Below are 19,009 nucleotides of genomic sequence, written 5' to 3' on the forward strand. Positions count from 1 at the left end.
TGGTGAGCCCTTCGCCCAGACACCTGCCCGCCTGCTCCATACCCAGCCCAGGCCCTAACAGCTGCATGGCCATGTGGCTCTAGAAATGACCTCACTCAGTGCCTGTTTCTTTATTGGTAGGAAGGGGGTTAATGGCAGTCAGGATGCCTGCCACATTTGGCTGTGGTGATAAACATGGGTGAAGGCCTGGCACATGGCGTGTGCCCAAGATGCAGGAACCCAGACGCCCAGCGCCCTGTCCTGCTCCTGTGCTGCGGCGGCTGCTGCCCTTGCCCTGCCTGCCGGCCCCGGAGCCCAGGACAAGCGCGCAGACCAAACTGACAGCCAGGCCCAGAGGCTGGTGCTCCTCGGTACCCTTTCTTCCCTCAAGTCCCCACCAGGAGCTTTGGGAGAGGAAAGGCCTGAGGTTGCTGCCTGCCATCCGGTGCTTGGGCAGCAAGTGCGAGGTGAGGAGGGGCTGCCGGTGGAAGCGGGGACAGATAGGCCGGGTGAGGTGAGAGCGCGAAAGGCAGAGAGCAGAGAGGCGGACACAGGGGCATGGCGTGACGCCCACACCGAGTGCAGATGCAGAAACCTCAAAGCTGAGGGGACAGCGCAGGGTGGGCCAGAGCCCCAGCTCCAATACAAGCAACAGCGCTGCAGGAGAGAGAGGGTTACTGGGTGCACAGTAGGGGAGGCGGTAAGGAAGCAGCTAGGGGGGTCACATGGGGACTTTCTGGATCCTCACAAACCCTGGGAAATGGGGGTGAACCCCACCGGCAGATGGGGGCTGACAGGGTCCCACAAGGTGTTCGCTCAGAGTGACAGTGACAGTCTCTGGGACCCGGGGAACACTGGCCCCTGCTGGCTGGGCTCTGGACTTCCTGAGAAGGAAGGGCCAGGGTGAGCAGGGGTCCTTGGGTTCTGGGACGCAGTTCTGAGCCAAAGTGCCCAGGTCTGCAGGACTAGGGACCCAGAGTTCCATCCTCCCATTCCAGAGGGCACACTGGGGCAGGCCAGGCAGAGAGGGCTGCCGGCTCAAGGGGGACGGTCACTGGGAATCACTGTGAGGGGAAGGTCACTGCAGGGACAGGCGGTCATTGTGAGTGAGGGCTGTCATTATGGGGAGGCGGTGACGGGGAGAACAGGGCAGTACAGGGGGATGGTCACTGCAGGGGGACAGTCACTGCAGGGAAGGCGGGCTCCAGGAGGGGAAGGAGAGAGCGCGGGCAGCGGCGGCCCCCACTGACCTCGCACCTGCTGCTCCAGGTTCAGGATGACCGACACGGCCTGGTGCAGGATGAGCAGTTTGGTCTGGGGCTTCTCACTGTTGAGGTGCAGCTGGCACATGCGCCCCAGCTCCTTAAAAGCCTCATTGATGTCTCGGACCCGCAGCCGCTCCCGTGCGTTATTGGCCACCCGGCGCTCCTTCTCCCGCTCAGCCTTCTGCTCTGGGGGGAGAAGGTCGTCCTCGTCCTCGTCCGGGCTACGGGGCCGGGGGCCAGAGGGAGACAGTGAGGCGGGGGACGGGCGCGGGGCCCGACGGGTGCCTCGCGTGGTGGGCGCCCTGTGCATGTGCGTGCGTGTGCGTGCGTCCTGACGGGAGGGGAGGGACCAAGGAGGGGCTGGCACCTGGTCCGGGTCCGGGGGGGTTTCAGCTCCTTCTTCTCCTCCTCCGAGTTATCGGCCACGGATGCGTTCTCCTCGTCCTCCTTCTCCTCCCGCTTGATCTCGCTGGCGCCTGAGGCAGCGCCGGAGCGCCCAAGCCCTGCAACAGGCAAGGGGGTTAGGGTTCGGCCACCCCCAGGACCACTGGACACATCCCGCCACCCTCTTGTGAGGGGCAGTGAGCTCTCCTGGGACAGCCAGGTCTCCGTTTGCAAAGGGGGACAAAGCGTCCACCACACAGCACACAGGCATCATCAATTCCAGAAAGGCGAAACCTTCAAGAGCAAGTGGGTGGGTCTTCAGTGAGGCCTAGGGGCAGAGAACTATTTCGTAAAACACTAAAACGGCTGTTCCCAAAAGGAAAAACGGAAATTGATAAACTTGACTATATCCTAATTGTGAATTTCTGATCCTCAGAATACTACCAAGAAAATAGGAAGAAGATAGGCCACAAGACAGAAGTTATCCATCACATATAAACCAGCAGAGGCTAGATCGCCACAATTTGTCAAAAACGCCGACAAATCCACTAGAAAAGGACAGATGGTTCAACGGGAACAGAGGCAGCACGGAGTGGGCATTTCAGACGTGGACATGGATGTGGCCATATGGAAATCTGCATCATCACATCAAGAAGTGCGAATAAGGACCAACAAGCTACACGTCACAGCCACTGAGTTGGCTGAATCGAGAAATCTGACCGTCTTCAGTGTTGTGTGTAGGACGGCAGGTCTGTACAACTGCTTAGGGAAACAACTAGGCGTTATCTGGAAAAGACACGTGCACATCCAGAAATTCCACAACTTGGAACCACTCCTGAGAAACTTTCGCATATGTATCCCAGGAGACATGTTTCAGAATGTTCTGGAAAGCATCCAACAAAAGCAGAGAGGGAAGTGGCCTAAAGCCCTAGGTTGGGCCTGGGACCATCCCCAGCCACTGGCAGCACAGCAGACGTCACACCCAACGTGAGCAAGCAAACAGGTGAAGAGGAACATGGGTTGGACTCCCAACCCATGGGGAAAAAACACATGGCTTCAGGGGTCGCAGCTCCACTGAACTCAACTACATAGGAGATGCAGTCGACAAAGTGCTGACCGGGAAACAGCTCACGTTCATCAACAGGTGAATTGCAGGGAAAGGAGGGGAAGGGAAGAACCTGTGGGTAAGAGCTCAGGGTCCCGCAACAGCACCGCTGACATCGGGGCTCGGTCACTCTGTGGGGGGCCGCCCTGAGCACTGCGGGGTGTTCAGCATCATCCCCGGCCCCCACCCCTTCAATGCCAGGAGCACCCTCAGTGTGACAACCACAGATATCACCTGGTATCCCTCAGGTGAGATTCTGGGTGTGGAGTAATAAAAGGAAGAAAAATGAAAGTACTGACTTTTTCCTAAGTCTGGATGGCTTTTGGGGTATGTGTGGGGCAGGACAGGGAGGGTCCCCAGGCAGGTATGAGAGCGCCTGCTCTAATTTGGGTTGCATGGTAGGTTCCCAGGGGACTTGGCAGTTACGCAGTCTCCTCATATCAACACGACATTACTGCGATGTGTGCGGTGTATTTTTCACAAGGTGGAAGGTTCAGGGTGGAGGCCAGACTCGGACACAGCCTGGTGGGGAGCCCGCTCTGGGCCTTGATCCCTCCTGCTGTAGCAAGGTTGGCGTTAACTGACTCTGGGACTGGCCATGATGAGACCTAGGACCCCAATCCTGGGTAGGTGCTTGTGAGCCCTGCCATGAGCCCTGCCACATTCCTGCCTCCCGCTCTGTGAAGATCTCCCGCCAGGCGGACAGATGTCCTGCTCACTAAGGGCCTCCCCTTGCTGGCCCCAGCACCTTCAAATGTGCTGTCACCTCCTCAGTCTTGAAATAAATCCTCTAGACTTCACCCACTTTGCTCCTGCTCCCTGGACGATAATGCCCCAGTACTGTACCGACGCCACTCCTGCCCCGGTCACTCTGACCCCACCTCAGTCTAGCCTGGGTTCTTACATCTGCATCGGACACAGTCCACCCTCCTCCACTTCCCTCGCCACACACTCGTTTCTGGCCTGACGCTTAGGCCTCAGCTCTGCTCTGCCCACACCACCTATCACCCGTTCAGGTGCCCAGCTCTGAACTCTACCACATGCAGTGACACTTGGGCCTGTCAGCCTGAACTCCGGATCCGAATCCCATCACCTCCTCCACGACTGCAACTTCTGTGGGCTCTGCCTTCAGGATAGCTGGCACCCACCTACCATGCCACGGCCAGAGCAGTATCCTGTGCAAGGTCCTTGGCTGCCGCCCTTGTTCTCCCCGTCTGTCCTTCCCACAGCAGCCACCAGAGGGCTTCTTTGAGCACCCGAGTCAAGTTACTGCATCTCCCTGAATGTGAGGCCGATCTGGCTGCAACCTCTGTCACCCCAACGACAGCCAGGTTGATGGTTGACCTGGCTGGTGTCCCCTTCCTCCCTCACTGCTTTGTATGCGTCCCTCCTGAAGCTGCGCGCTTAGTCGGAGAGGAGGACCTTACCTGATAGAGGAGAGGGGCGTTTTTTAGTCAAGGGTGTATGAGTAGCAGAGCTCCCCTGCTAGAACCTCCAAACAAGTTCAAGTCCTGCATCTCCCTTCCCTGGTCTGTCCTCCCCGCAGCAGCCACCAGAAGGCGCCTGTGAGCAGGAGTCAGTTTGGTCCTTACCCTGCACAGCTTGTCCTCCCCAAAACCAGCAGGGGGCGCCTGTGAACAGCCCAGTCAGGTTCTGTCCCTCCTCTGCCCACAGCCCTACGGGACTCCCATCTCTCTCTGGGTAAAAGTCCAAGTCCACCCCGTGGCCCACAAGGCCCTGCCCAACCTGCGCCTTCCCCTCCCTGCCCTCACCTCCACCCTCTCTGCCATTTGCTCCCTCTGCACCAGCTACACCAGGCACAGACCTGCCCCAGGGCCTTTGCAGGGGCTCCCCCTTCCTCACACCTGGCTCTGCTTACATGTCACAAGCTTGCCACCGCCACTATCTTTGAAACTACAACACCCCTACAGCCCTTCCCCTCCCCACCTTCTCCTTCGCACCTGTCCATCCCTTACCCCCAGGGTGGCCATTCTCTGTTGGATTCCATTTTATTCCCCAGAGCCTAGAGAAGCCCCAGGTACACACTGGGCATGAGCCCAATTCACTCGAGTGTTGGACGAGTGAATATAAAGGCAGGGCCCTGAAGGCCACAGCATCACTTGCCCCAATGAGCAGCCAGAGACAGCTGGATCCTGTCTCCCTTCCAGAAGGAGCTGACCAGTGACCTCGCCAGCCTCTCTGGGACTCCAGGTGCCTCTGCCAGTGACCGCAGCTGCCCAGCTCACCCCTGCTGGGAGATCCTGTGCACCTGCCTGGTAGCGCTTCCCCAGTTCCTGCTGTGCCTGTGCCTATTTCCTCACCTGGAAATGGAAGTGGGACAGTCACAAGCCCCAGTCCAGCAGAGAGCAAATGCTTGGCGCAGCTTGGCTGTTCTCAGTCCCTGTCACAAGCCCTCTGTCATCCCCGTTTTCCAGAGGGGGAGTGACACCCAGTAACCGGGCCCCACAGAGGGAAGCAGGGCACAGGTGACGCTGAGGTGCCAGCCGCCTTGCCCAGGCACGACACTGGGACTTACCACTGTAGGAGTCGGGCGGCCGAGAGAGGTCGGGGAGGGCACTGGGCTGGCCAGGGAGGGCCACGTGGTTGTGCAGGAGGCTGCCACTGCCTGAGAGGCCATCTTCCGAGTGGCTGCCTCCAACCTATGGACGGGGAGTGGGCTCGTCAGGGCCGTCCTGATTCCTACCACCCTCCCAGCCCCTCACCCAGCACTCACCAGGCCGGCATGCCGCCCTCCCAGTGGCATGATGGGGCCAGTGAAGCCCGAGGCCAATGTCCCGTGGCCAGGCAGCAGCCCGTGCACATCACCCGCAGTGCCCACAGCGTGGCTGCGGAGCACGTGGATGGCCTCGTCCAGGTGGTCTTCCATCTTGTTCTGCTGCGGGCGTGGGGGGACAGGGTGAGGGGCCTGTACCACTGGACCCTGCCCAGTCCCATGTGGCCTGGCTCAAAACATGTGCCTGCACTGGCCACAGAGCCACGGAATAGTGCTGGATCTTACTCCTGGCAAATTAACTACAAAGTTCATTCTTGTCAATGGGGCATCTGTCCTGTTGCAAGTTCTGCTGGTCACACGAGACCTAATGACTCTTATGCAGCTCAGTTTCAAAGTCACGTGAAACATGGCCACAGCAGTCATGCCAAGTCGTCCCATGGCTGCCTCCCCTGCCCCAGGAACGGGCATCCCTGTGCCTGCCCCCCCACCCCCACCCCCACCCCAGGGTGCTTGCACCAGGGCGCATCCTCCCCAGCCACACAGGAAGCTCACCAGGCTGTGGAGACCCCCATCATAGCTGGGCGATAAGGCACCGGGGGCTCCTGCTCGGGGCCACTGCGACGTCCCTGGAAAGGGTAGGAGACACATGAATGGGGGGACTTGGTGCAGCCTGACCTGGAGAGGGAGGAATTTGGAAGGCCAGGGTGGGAAGCTGCAGAGCGGCCTGTAATATCCGGGCTGGCCACACGAGGGCGCCCACATCCGCAGAACTGTTCTACCCGTGAGCCTGGCCAGGTCTGGGTAGGTTCACATCTCCCAGCCTGTTTCCCCATCTGCAGAATCCACAGCCCCTCCACCACAGGGAAGGTGGCTGGCTTAGAGGCACACAGTAGGTGCCCTAGAGGCTGGCCCCTCCCAGTCCTGCCACACTGATGGCTGGAGCATAGAGGGGAAGTGGTTATTAGCCTTGTGGGCACCACAGAGGCCTTCCAGAAACCTCTGCTCTCATTCCTGCTCGCCCTTGGCTGATCCCCAGGTGCCTTCTTGCAGGGGACAAGAGGACCTGGACCCCTTGGGAGAGCTGGCACAGGGCATACAGTTGGTGCCTTTTATCTGTGGGGTGTTCAAACACAAACACCCGCATGTTCTGGAGTCTGGGCAAGAGTCTCAGGCCCCTGCTCTAGCTCTGTTGGGTCCCACCTGCCCCTCATGCTCACACAGTACGAACTGCTAGGTTCTGCCTCTGGCTTTTGCCCATGCTGTGACCTAAAATCCTGGCTTAGAGACCACCTCCTCCAGGAAGCCTTCATGCATGCCCACAGAAAAACAAACTCCAAGGCGGGTGATCTGTCCAGCTCCCTAACCCATGATGCAGCCTGACCCCTCCCGGCCCACCCCAGGCTGGAGGCACCAGACACAGCCCCCTCTCCCCCAGCACCCCACACAGACCTGCCAGGCCCTGGGGGGAACCCACGGGGGTCGAGGGGCTGGATGAGAAGTTATTGCTTGAATGATCCGGTGAGTAGATCTGCAATGGGAATGAGGATATAGGGCCACCAGGCAGCCACTCAGGTGCTGGCCTCTCTTGGTCACTGGCCCAGCTGTCCCTGCCACCCCCCGGGCCCTGAGCCTCACCGAGGCCAATGCCTTCCCGAGGGCGTCCCCAGAGCTGCCAGCCGTGGTCCCTCGGGAGCCTGTGGATGGAGAGAGGTGAGACCCAACCTCGGGAATGCAGTGCTCCCAGCACCTGGGCTTGACTTGGATGCCCGGACTGATGGGGAGGTCCCTTCTATGCCCAGCTGCCTGGCACGGATGTCCCAGCCCAGCACTGGGCAGCCCGATTTTGGTCTGGTTTCTGCCTGACATCTCACCACCTGCCTCCACAGAGGCCACGGGACCAGGAGCAAGCCATTCCCTCTTAGCCTCACTTTCCCCAGATGTAAAGTGGGGAAGCCCACTCCTCAAAGAGCCATTTTCACATCTGTGATGAAGCTGAGGGGTCTGAGCTGATGTGGATGGTGCGCCCCAGAGAGGGAGGGTGCTAATAACAAGGGCTGCATCTGGGGTGGGGTCGGGGGCCATACCCATGAGGTTGTCAGCCCCGCTGACAGGGGGCGTGTGGCTGGCAACACTGCCATAGGCGCCTGTGGGGGCTGAGAAGGTGGACACGGCTGGGAGCCCACCATTCACTTCTGAGCTGTGCAGTGGGTAGCCCTGTGGTGGGACAGGGTCAGAGAGCAAACGGGGGTCAGATGGAGTCAGAGGGGATCACACCAGGGCTACCCACATGCACATCCCCACACCACCCTGAGGGGCCTACCATGCGCTCGTGCTGGTGAAGGCCACCAAAGCCACCACTGCCGCTGCCCACAGTGCTACCGCTGCCTGGCGGGAGGGGCAGGGGGGATGAGCCCCCACCCAGCATGGGCCCAAAGCCCGCCTGCCCCGGGGGACTCCAGAGTTCTGCTGAGGGGTGCAGGCTGCCATCTGCAGAGAGGGGCACAGTGAGGTGAGAGGACAGAGGGATTGCCAGCCATCCCAGGCAAGCCCCCATATACCTACCCGCCATGTAGAAGGTGGACGGGTAGGCGCTGATGGGGGTCTTGGCAGATGGATAGGGAGTGGTGTCCCTGCTGTAATCATCACTTGAGCTGGGTGGGTACACCTGTGGGCGGGTAGGTAGGCGTGGTCGAGGAGGAACAGGACTAACATATCCCCCATCCCCAGTACTGTCCTCCACCTGGATAAGCAGCTAACCCCACCACCCACTTCCCTCCTGCCCAGAATTCCTTTTCCCTCCTTAACCCTGCAAACTCCTGTTGATCCATCAAAGTAAAGCCCAGTTGCAATGCCCCCAGCCCTTCCTTCTTCCTTGTTCCCCTAGCGCTGGAACCTCCCTTGGCCCCAGCCCTGATCACATAAAACCCAGGGGCTTCAGAGGCAGGGCCCTGGACTGACATTCCACCCAGACTGCCTCAGAGCAGAGAGACAGCAAAGGGCTTCCAGGATCAGTGCCAACTCTGATCGGCTGGCACTGCCTGGAACTGAGGCAGAACACAGGAGAAAAGTGCTGGGATCAACTAGTAATGTCTGCCCCAGCACTGGAACAGTGTGCTGGTGGGACTGGTGGGATGAGGTGGGCCTAGGGAGCTCTCAGCTCCACGGAAGTGGGGTGGGGGGGGGGCAGTCAGGTGAGGAAAATGGGAAGACAATGACATCAAGAGTCAAGTCTTTAAGACAGCCTGAGCCTGACTGCACCTCCTGGCTACGGAATGTCAATCTCTGTTGCTAACCCGGAGTTTTGGTCGGGTCCTGGAGTGGTCTGGGTCAGCTTGCAGGGGAATCTGCCTGAGCCGTGGGCCCAGGGACTCCTGGAGGCTGCACAGGAACCAAGTGGAGGCAACAGGCAAATTGCGTTTTCCCCATGATTAAATTGCAGATGGCCCAGCACCATCTGCTGGGGTAGGGACAGAAGGTGGCTCGAACCTGGGTGGACCGGGTGAGGGTAGGGACCCTCTAAACTAGCCCCAGGGTGCCCCTGTCTGCTCCCACTCCCAGGACCCCTACTCATACCCCTTTCTAAGGTGCCACAGGACACAACCTTCTCTTAACGCAGGAGGGACGATCAAGGCTAGACCCCAGAACCTCCTCAGCTCCCTCAGAAGCGGGCAGAGTGAGGCCTCGAGCAAGACTCCGGCTAACTGGCCAGTCTAGCGGGGCTGCGACCCAGAACCCAGAAGGGGCCTGCCCATGCTTAGGAAGCCACGTGGACCCACATGTGTTCCCAGCGGCAGCAGCACATGTAGCCCAGTGCCCCCACTGATGTGCTGTGTGGCCTCCAGCGGGGAGGGGAATGAACCCTGAGCTTGCAGAGCACGAGGGACATGTGGTCTGTGGGGTCCCCACTTGATCTCATGACTCACCGAGGACGGGAGACCCGGCGGCACCTTCCGGACCTTCTTGGGCTGCGTGTCTGTTAGGAGCAAGAGGAGTGAGCCACCCTACACAGCAAGGGACACCCGGGGGCCCTTCAGGGCCCAGGGACATGCCTGCCCTACACCTTGGAGATGAGGCCCTTGAGCTTCCCTTTTAATAAAACTACTTAAACAAGGGCTCAGGTCCGTGTGCAAGGGTCTGACCAAGTGCCAGAATCATGGGGGGATCTGCAGCGGAGTCTGGAAGTGGGCAATCAGCGGATACTTGAGCTGGGTCCCTGCTCCAAAGCACCCCCTGCCGCCCCAACCCCAACTCCCACAGTCCATCCCCTTATGCACAGGTCCCTGACTTGCAAATCTGCTGAGAACTGGTCCCCTCAAATCATACTTGCAGTACAGAGTGGAACCCTGAGTCTGCACACGTGTACACTGAAGAGGAACAAGTACCAACTCCGCTACAGACCAGGGTCCTTTTGTCAGTCTATCAAGAGCCCTGATTTTCATGCTTTTTGTGGGTGGCTTTGCTGTTTAAAACAGCCCCCACACATGGTGCCGTAGTGCTGGCTCGTGGTCCTGAGTACGAATATTGTGATTTGATGTGCCAGACCAGCTACATTCAGGCCCCAGTTATAGCACCACTGGTGAGTTCCGTGTCAATGAATGAACGATATATGTGAAATAAGGTATACAGACAGGAACACACCTGACACGAGGTTATGTGTTGATCGGTGATGACCAGAGGCAGGCAAGAACCTACGAACCTACCCGTGTGCTTCCCCAGAAGCAGGGACTGAGTGCGGATTTGAGAGGACAGAACCTCTATGAATGACCAGAGTTGACTGCTTCTTTCCTGGCTCACCACCCATCTCCCCAATGCCTGAGCTCCCAGTCCAGCCAGGACCTGGTAGGCACACAGTGGGGCCCTCCCTCTCCCCACCCTTGAGACCCACAGGCTGCCCTACTCACCCAGGCTGCTGTCTGCGGCTCTCCGCCGAGCATGGCCAGGGTAGGAGTAATACTGGGACCCGCCCTTGACGCCAGAGGGGGACAGTGGCCCAGGGCTGCTGAGGGCCAAATCACCGGGCAGGAACCCAGCCTGGGGATGGGAAGGGAGGTCATCACCAGGGGCTGGCCTGGTGCCCAGTCACAGCCCAGCTAAGGGGTGACAGTGACCCCTGCTCAGGACGTTTCTCTCCTGACACGTCACCCATGAACCATACACAGCAGTGCTACTCTCATGAGAAAAACCGTTGCCAGCAAGCCTAAAGGGATGCAGAACGTGCAAACATGTGCATCTGGGAGGCAGTGAAATCTCACTGTTTCAGTTTGTGGGTGTCTTTGTTTTGTTAAAGCAGATGGTTTAATTTTGCATAATTAGTTTGAAAGGGGCTTTCTTCCTTAAGGAGCATAAGCGATGGGGGTTCAAGGCCTCATGGGAGTGGCAGCTCTACACCTGGCCCTTTCCATCAGTAAAACAGGTATGTCGGCTCAGGGGGTATGGTGGAGACTGATGGAGGCCAGGTGAGCTCTGCCTTGGCACAGGGCCTGGTACCCAGTTGGCGCTCAACAGGCTTCATATGCAGAGGCGACACCACCTGACACAAGGTCTAGCTGCACCTGAGAATCTACAGATGGTGGTGGGGACAGGAATAAAACCCTCGGGCGGGGGTGGGGGAGGATGCCCAAGGGGTGAGCAGGACAGGAGGCCACATGGGACCACTGTGGCTGGTCAGTTGCCCTGTGGGCCTCACAGCTGGAGCAGGCATGGGTGAGTTTCACATGGGCGAGGGGCGTGTGGGGCGGGGCTGGCCTCAGTTTCTTTCTCTGCACTCAGGGGTGTGCAGATGTCTCTCTGAGCCCCTCCACCTGTGCAAATTGGCCCCAATGTTGGGGGGCCATGGCTTCCCCTGCCTCTGCCCCGCCCCGTCCACTCCTGGCCACCCCAGCCTGGCCTGGTCCTAGTTTAGCTGCTGCTGAAAGTGACCAGCACTCAGATCAGCCAGGAACCCTTCCACAGGTCAGGAGGAAATTGTGACCAATTTGTTTAAAATTTTAAAAGGTGGGTGGGAAAGGGGCAATGGTAGAGATGACTGCAGCCGCCACTGAGTCCTCCAACCCCGGGCCAGTCCCCACTACGATACCCCTCGAGTCTGGAAATGGGGGTCCCACCCAGCCCACTCTCTGGGTTCTGCAGACTGCTGGGTGCCAATGGGTCCTGGCCGCCCGCACCCCAAAGACATGGCCTTACCTGAGTCAAGCCACCAACACCTGCATCTCTGCCAAAGGTGGTGTAAGCACTCCGCTCACTGCCCTTGCCTGCACAGGAGAAAAGAGGGTCACTCAGCTGACCCCAGGAAGGACATGTCCCAAGGAGGCGACCCCGCGCTGGCACATACCTACATACAGCAGGTGTTCCCTAAGAGTACCACACGGAGAGGACCGCAGTGGGATACTGATCTCCCCATTGGCCTGGCGGACAAGCGGGGGTCTGGCCAGACACCTTCCCAGTGACCCACAGGGGCTTCTGCAAATCCACCAGGGCCCCCCCCACCATGTCCCGTCCCTGAGGTGGGCCAGCACCAAGTTCAGTACCCCCTGCCCTTCCTGAGTCTCCCTTCCTCCATTCAAGGTAGTGAGGTACTACTGACTCCCCAGGGTGCTGGGCTCCCAGGGGATAGCCTGAAGTGGGTGGTGGTCCCTGGGGTCTGTGAGGTTCGGTGCCCAGGCCCCAACCAGGGTTTAGCTCATGAACTACAATGTGGTGTCCCTGTGGACTTGGTGAGAAGGGGCCCGTCCCCTCTGTGGGCAGGTGACGCCTGAGCTGTGGGGACACAGCCTGTCTAACAGCCACCAGTGTGGATGACTCCTGCCACTGCAGACGCCTGGACCCAGCCTTGACTGAAGCAGGTGCCCTGGATCAGTCAGTAACTGAGCCATTTATGTCTGTTTCTGGCTTAGACTGGCACCAACCTCAACATGAGCAAGGAATCATAACACTTGATCCAGTAACTTGAATTACTCACCAACTCAGAAGAGAAAAAAAATCTCATTTTCTTTATATTAAAAGCACAACAATTTCAACTAGACTCCTGGAGCTAGTTGACAGGGACAGGGAGAGGTACCCCACAGGGCAGGTGATGCTGGGCCCTTTTAGGGATGAGCAAAGCAAGGCCTGAAGACTAGAGGGGCCTTGTCTTCTGTCCACTGAGTTAACAGATGGTGACGCGAATGCTTTCTCCCAGGGGGGTGGAGGGTGTGGGAGGAAAGCTGGCTGGCCCAGCCAGGGCTCTGGGCTCCACCTGGGGAAGCAGCTTCACCTCCCAGACTCTTGGCCTTCCGTGCAAGATGGGGCTGCCATGGTTTAGGCCCAGCTGGCAGCAAATACGGGTTTGCCAAGGGGCAGGGTGAGGAGGGCAAGGAGAGGATGCTGAGGTGCTGGGAGGGGAGCCCCGTGGGTACATCAGGTGCCTAATCCATGTGCTGGACCCTCACATCAGGGCATGGGGACAAACAGCAGAGAATAAAACCACCAGGGGCGTATAAGGAGCCAGAACGGGCTGGAAACCGCATGGGAACAGACTGGCTTCACCTGCCAGGGAGCAGTGCCCTCACCACCCACCACCAACCCTGTCCAGCCTGGTCCATGGATGAGAAACAGGCACAGTGAGGCTGAGGGTGCACCTACCTCCCTACCCGGCTTGGCCTGAACTCCCTGGCCACAGGAGATGTGGCTGTGTGGGACACAGCTGGCTCTGGGCCCTGCTGACCAGGCCCAGCGTGGGAACTGCCTATGCCAGGAAGAGGCGGGAGGAAGGAACAGCAGAGCGGAACAGCTGCAGGTGCAGAGGCCACCCTGGGCTATGGAGGCCAGGCCTCACCTCCTGCCCTGGGAAATGGAGGCAGACTCCTGCTATGCAGCGGGTGCGTGGACACTGCCCCTCCACCCCCTCATGCTATTCCTCTCGGGCCATACTCACCTGTCCAGCCCTACTGTGTGCCCAGTCCTGGGCCCAGCCTGTAGGGTCTTGCAGGCGTGTCCCCTCAGGGTTCAGCACAAAGGTCTCCAGACTCAGTTTCCCCACCGGTTAGTCATACCAAGGGTCCCACAGTTCACACATCTACTCCCCCAGCAGCCACCTTAGCCTATAAACTATGAACGATGGCACTTCTATAATCCGATTCTGCCCAGCTTTCACGTGGAAGGGCGTCCTGTCTCAGGGGTCGGGGGTCCTCCTCCCGACCCCGAGACGCCAGCTTTCCAATCGCCTCGAGGCTCCCTCAAAACTGTGTGTGGGCGGGACAGGGCTCGTTGCCTTTGTCCCTCCATCTCCTGGTGAGAGGACAGCACACAGGACATCAGTCCAGCCCCTGAGGACAGAGCGCTGGGCGGACCCTGACCAGTCCCACATCCCTGACATGTCCCTTTCTGCTGAGCCTGTCTGACCCTCTACAAGGTGGGGGTGCAGGGCCTGGAACATTGGGGAAGGCCTCACCACCTACTACATGAAAGTTTCTGTGAGCATCCCTGTCTCACGGGTGGGGAAACCGAGGCTCAAGGGGGGCCAGCCTCGCCAGTGGCCCAGTGGGATAGACTGGAGCTCAGGCTGGCTGAGTCCTGATCCTCGTGGTCATGGAGGGCAGGCCAGCCCTGGAAGGGCCAGCGGGCTCAAACTGCCTCCAAGTCACCAGGACAGCCACGTCCACTTCCTGGTGAGGACATGGCCAGCCACTAATGACCTGTGGAGGGGGGTCCAGGCTGTGTCTGCCTGTACCCTCTGTTCTGGGCAAACATCCTGGAAGCGCTGGTACTCTGAGTGCGCTGACCACGCCCTGGGCACCCCCATGCGGGTTTGGGGAGAAGGGCCATGCCTTGTGGACACTCACCTCCAAGTCCAGGTCCCAGGAATGTGGATGAAGAGAGGCTGCTGTGGGACTCAGTGAAGTGGCTGCCTTCACCGTAGGTCTGCAGAGAGATGGGTGGGGGTGAGGGGTGACAGGGCACCCAGTTTTAAAGCTGGGGAAACAGGCTTAGGAGGCAGGCATGCTCGTAAGTACCCGAGGCAGGACTCAAACCCACATCTCTGAGTCCAAAGTCCCTGCAGACCAGGCTGGCGTCCGACTTCCCCCCCGAGCCTCAGTTTCCTCGTATGTCCCCCTCCCCCGGAAAAGGGAAACTCAGGGTCTCAGGCCCCACAGGGCTCCTCACCCGGCTGGGGTCGAAGGAGGAGCTATTCTGGTCGCCACTGCCCCAGGAGCCTGAGCTGGGCCGCTCCTCCAGACCTGCGGGCAGAAGAGAGAGAGTAACCTCACCCCACCCAGCTCTATATCACCGCGCCTTACGACTTCAGATGGTCCTTCCTCCATTTAGCAGGCTTTCTGGGCCCTTCCTCAGCAAGTGCCCCAGACACCCTGGCACTTAGCACAATTCCAGGTCGGTGGCTCAAAAAATTCCACGAGCTATCACTGCTGGCAAACTCCTGCCTATCCATCAAAGCCCTACCCACCATGGCCGCCATAGGCAGAGCCCTCATGAACACCAAGTCTCCTTCCCCCAGCCCCAGGCCCCATCCTCGGGCCCTGCCCTGACCATATGGCGATGGGATCTCTGTGCCCCATCACTCCTGACCCCGTGAGAAAGACTCATGAGGACATCAGCAAATAGGATGCGTAAGCCGCTCTGATCTCAGGAAAATTGGAGTCTCCCCCTGCCTATCTAGCCCTGCCAACATGAGAGGCGAGACTGTCCCTTTGTTGAAATAACAGTGGCAGCTGCCACTGACTACCCACCAGGCACAGGCTGGCGGCTCCTCCAGGGTGGAACCCAATCCCAGTGAGGAGCAAACTGGGGCTCCTGCCACCTGCCTGCTGGGCTGGGAGTCCAGCTTGGGGAGAGGACCTTCGTCTCAAGAGTCAGTCAGGGTGGGGCCCTTATCTCCCCAGACACTCTCCCAGGCACCAGGCACCCACCCAGGACTCAATCTTCCCCCCCAGGGGAGGCAGCCAGTGCCTACATCCTTCCTAGGCAGGGGCTCCAACCCCATCCATCAGGAGTCAGAGAGCACACAACCTAGACAAGCAGAAGGGGAGCAGTCTCAGGCCCTTCCTTCTTGGTGTCTCCATTTCCCTCCTCTGTAAATGGGGTTATTAACAGGACCTACTTGGCAGAACTGGAGGTGTCCACATCCCACTGTGAGTCCAAAGGCTCCCTAAGCCAGGCTGGAGGGGGATATGGAGCAGAGGGGGCCACATGTACGAGCACAACCCTGCTCCCACCCACCCTTGAACACTACACTCTGGCCATCCCACGCACCCCAGCCCAAATCCTAAACCCTGCCTCCCGCCCTCCCCTGCTCGTGTGCACCAGAAACTTCCTTCAAATTGCATCCTTCTATTTTGGTGCCTTTGTGTTAATCATTACCCCAGAAAACTGGTGTTTAATTGGTGTCTAATTTGCATAATTATGCATATTAATCGCCAAGCCTGATGAATATTCATACATCTCATTTAGATTTTGTTTTCTAATCAAAAATTTCCAATGTGATTACAGCAGGAAGCTGGAGGGCTGCCTCGGCGGGTGGGGGACCTGGCAAGGGGCTCCCATGGTTTCCAGGAATCCATCTGGCATTTGCTGCCAGATTTGGGATTTCTATACCCCAAGGTCCTGGACTCCCACTTGGGCTCCTAAGAGGACAGCAGCCAGTGAGGTTGGGGTGACCTTGGGCAAAGCGCCAGCACCCCCAGAGCGTCAGTTTCCCTCTATGTGCACTTGTCTGTTGTCTTCTCCCCCACGGAGCAGCCCGCACCCCATGAAGGCCTGGCAGTAGTGAAGGGGGCTCGTGGGGCTCAGGGACTCCCCACATATGGGTTCCATGAGTGCCTGGCAGAGGCAACAGGGTGCTGCTCTGTCGTTTCGGGGAAAAAAATCCCTCAGCCAGCCCCCATCCTCCCTTCTAGAATGACAAAAATAGCAACAGTCCCACTCCCATTAATACAATTAACGCCCCCACCAATTAATTATGCATTTTAATAACCTGGCCATGAATATTTATAACATAACATCCCTTGTTCATGTTCTAATTAAAATGTATGAATAGAATAAGACATTGCTGTCAGAGTGTCATTTTTTTTATGATTTCTTTTTTTAAAATGCTAGAAGTGACACGCTGGTGGGGGCGCCTGGGAAAAACTGCTCAGATCCAGCCTGCCTGCCTTGCAAAGAGGGACACTTGGAGGAGCAGAGGGCATAGGAAATGGGGGCAACGCCAGGGGTGCTGCCCACTCCCCCAGGTTGCTGTGAGGATGACAAGAACCACTGCAGAGCAGGCGGCACAGTTGGCACCCCAAGCTGAGTCACCTCACCATAACTGAGGGCTGGCCCTTGCCTGATAAACTGGGGGAGTGGGCTCTGAAAAGTGCTCAGTGGACACATGCTGAGACCGGGTGGCCCATGTCCTGTGCTGGATTTCTCTGGAGCAGGGTCAGCAAACCAGGGCCCTCGGACCAAGTCTGGCCCCACCTGCCTTTATAAATAAAGTTCTATTGGCACACAGCCACGCCCATTCGTCCTGTACTGCCTACGGCAGCTTTTGCTGTAGCAGCAGAGTACAGGCCACCTGGCCCTTCATGGAGAAGGTCAGCTGACCTTGGTGTGGTGAAGATTCCAGAAGCCGGTTCCTCTGTGTAAAGAAGCCCAACTATCAGAATCTAGTACCAGGAGCAGGGTTATCATGTGGGACAGGCAAAGCCCAGGCTTTCACGGGGCCCCAGGCACAGCCCTGTCCACCTTCCCCACCCCAAAACTCTGCCAGTACAACCAGGTGGTCGTTAGCCCAGCCTGGGGTCTTCATCCTGCAGCCCATCTCTGTAATTAAGCGCCCCCTCACTCAAGCGTCGACCCCCTCTCCTTCCCTCACAGCCCACCCCACCTGGCCTCTGCTCCCAGACCGGCTGGCTGCATCCCTACAGCAGGGTCCTCGCCCATACTCCACCCCAAGCAGCCCTACAGAGCTTTCAGAAGCAAAACCTGACTCTCCTCCCTCCAACTCCTTCCATGGCTCACAGTTGCCCTCAGAGCAGAGACTAGGCTTCTCCCTTACCTCTTTTCTGCCCCTCCTTCTGCCCAGCTGTCCTGGTGGTCCCCACACCTGCTGGTTCGTCATCCCCCTTCAGGGAAGTCACGTATCCCCTCCTAGCCCGGGACCTTCTCTGCAACCCGTGTCACCTGAACAGACATGGCCTCCCCAAATGGCCTCCATTGTTTTCTATGTCTTCATCGCACCCACAAGTAACTTAACCTGCCTCCAACCATCACAGTGTGTCCCAGAAGGTAGCCATATGGCTGCAAAAGAACTTCCCGTTCTACGTGATTTTAATCGATGCACATTTAGATTGCCCTGTGTGGGTAGGAGCTGCTTATACTGGCTAGCACAGCCCCAAAAGATAAAGACTAAAATAGTGACAACAATAACAAAAGTAACCACCACAGACGATGATCACATCTGAGAAATTAACAACAAAGCCTTAAGCAACTATTCGGCCAGCGCTCCTGCAAACGTTTTCTCCTTGTTTTATCAGGTGGCTGATGCGACTCCCAGCCTGTCAGCTCTCCCTCCAGCTTTTCCCTTAAAATGAAAATCTCCAAGAAACCGAATGGTGACCATTCAGCCGCCCTGCCTGGGTCTGGCACTATGGCGACTGGAGTCTCACAAGGGTGGCGGGGGTGAATGAGATAAACGCTGGTTGGAATTTGGGGGTCAGCCCTTCCTCAGGTGGGGCTGAGGGCTCCCACCAGTGCTGGGGTCTCTTCTTGTGATCTCTTTGGGCAAGTTTTTAATTTTCGTATCATTTCAGACTTGAGAGAAAGCTGCTGGAAGTGCCAGGATGTGTCTGAAACCCAGATGCACTCATCATTTGTATTTCAACCATTTCATCATCAGCCCTGTTTATAACATCGTACGTGCCCCTGAAAGTGAGGGATGGGAAGACAGGGCCGCAAGCTGCCTGACAAGCAGATCTGAGGCTGCAGAGGAAGTGAGAGGAGGCCATACCCCACCCTTTCTAAGAGCAGGGGGTCCCAACTGGGGCTCTGTTCCAATTTAACCTCTCCTGAACCCCTAGGGTGGCAACACCCAACCCAGGGCTTTCCTGGTAGGCAGAGCTGGCCCTCAGATTGAGAGGGTCCCCACAAATACAAAGTAATTCACAGAGAAACGGGGTCCCTCAGCTGCAGAAGTTGCCCCACCCTTCTTCCTGTAAATTTCAGATCGATGACCAAAGTGATAACAGAAAGACCCCCTTCTGCTCCAGTCTCCAGAGGGAACCATGTGGTATCCAAGTGTGGGGACAGGAGAATCTGTACCCCCACTCCAATATGAGCGCAAAGGCCAACCTATGACCTCCATGCAAGAAGCAGACACGAGAGGGAAACAAGCACAGAACAGAAGAAATGGATCAAGCTAATGGATTCAGGATTTATCCCAGGAAACACAAGTATGTCTAAGACAACAACCACCATACACCCGGAAGGAAATTACAGAACATATAGATTCTTTGGAAAAAAGATGAGATTTCAGAGAGAAAAAGGGAAGAAGCGGGAAAAACTAAGAAA

The 19,009-nt window shown here is 57.9% G+C and overlaps 1 protein-coding gene across 13 annotated transcripts in view; it reads right to left on the reverse strand.

Annotated features, from left to right (window-relative positions):
• Window positions 1-19,009, reverse strand: part of TCF3 (transcription factor 3) — a 39,774-nt gene that overhangs the window by 5,838 nt on the left and 14,927 nt on the right. For 4 of the 13 annotated variants that reach the window (XM_074337458.1, XM_074337463.1, XM_074337468.1 and 1 more), the window contains exons 4-18: window positions 14,609-14,682; window positions 14,287-14,365; window positions 11,651-11,718; window positions 10,369-10,498; window positions 9,391-9,440; window positions 8,030-8,132; window positions 7,788-7,954; window positions 7,552-7,681; window positions 7,103-7,161; window positions 6,917-6,995; window positions 6,020-6,093; window positions 5,468-5,629; window positions 5,270-5,393; window positions 1,612-1,747; window positions 1,230-1,465 (exon numbers count right to left, since the gene is read on the reverse strand). In XM_074337458.1, the coding sequence (XP_074193559.1) occupies window positions 1,230-1,465; window positions 1,612-1,747; window positions 5,270-5,393; window positions 5,468-5,629; window positions 6,020-6,093; window positions 6,917-6,995; window positions 7,103-7,161; window positions 7,552-7,681; window positions 7,788-7,954; window positions 8,030-8,132; window positions 9,391-9,440; window positions 10,369-10,498; window positions 11,651-11,718; window positions 14,287-14,365; window positions 14,609-14,682 (1,671 nt within the window). Of the gene's footprint in view, window positions 1-1,229; window positions 1,466-1,611; window positions 1,748-5,269; window positions 5,394-5,467; window positions 5,630-6,019; window positions 6,094-6,916; window positions 6,996-7,102; window positions 7,162-7,551; window positions 7,682-7,787; window positions 7,955-8,029; window positions 8,133-9,390; window positions 9,441-10,368; window positions 10,499-11,650; window positions 11,719-14,286; window positions 14,366-14,608; window positions 14,683-19,009 lie in introns of those variants that run through there. The other 9 variants (XM_074337469.1, XM_074337465.1, XM_074337464.1 and 6 more) reach the window with 5 other exon arrangements.

Source organism: Rhinolophus sinicus, linkage group LG07, assembly GCF_036562045.2.
Source record: "Rhinolophus sinicus isolate RSC01 linkage group LG07, ASM3656204v1, whole genome shotgun sequence".
Classification (NCBI taxonomy): Eukaryota; Metazoa; Chordata; class Mammalia; order Chiroptera; family Rhinolophidae; genus Rhinolophus; species Rhinolophus sinicus.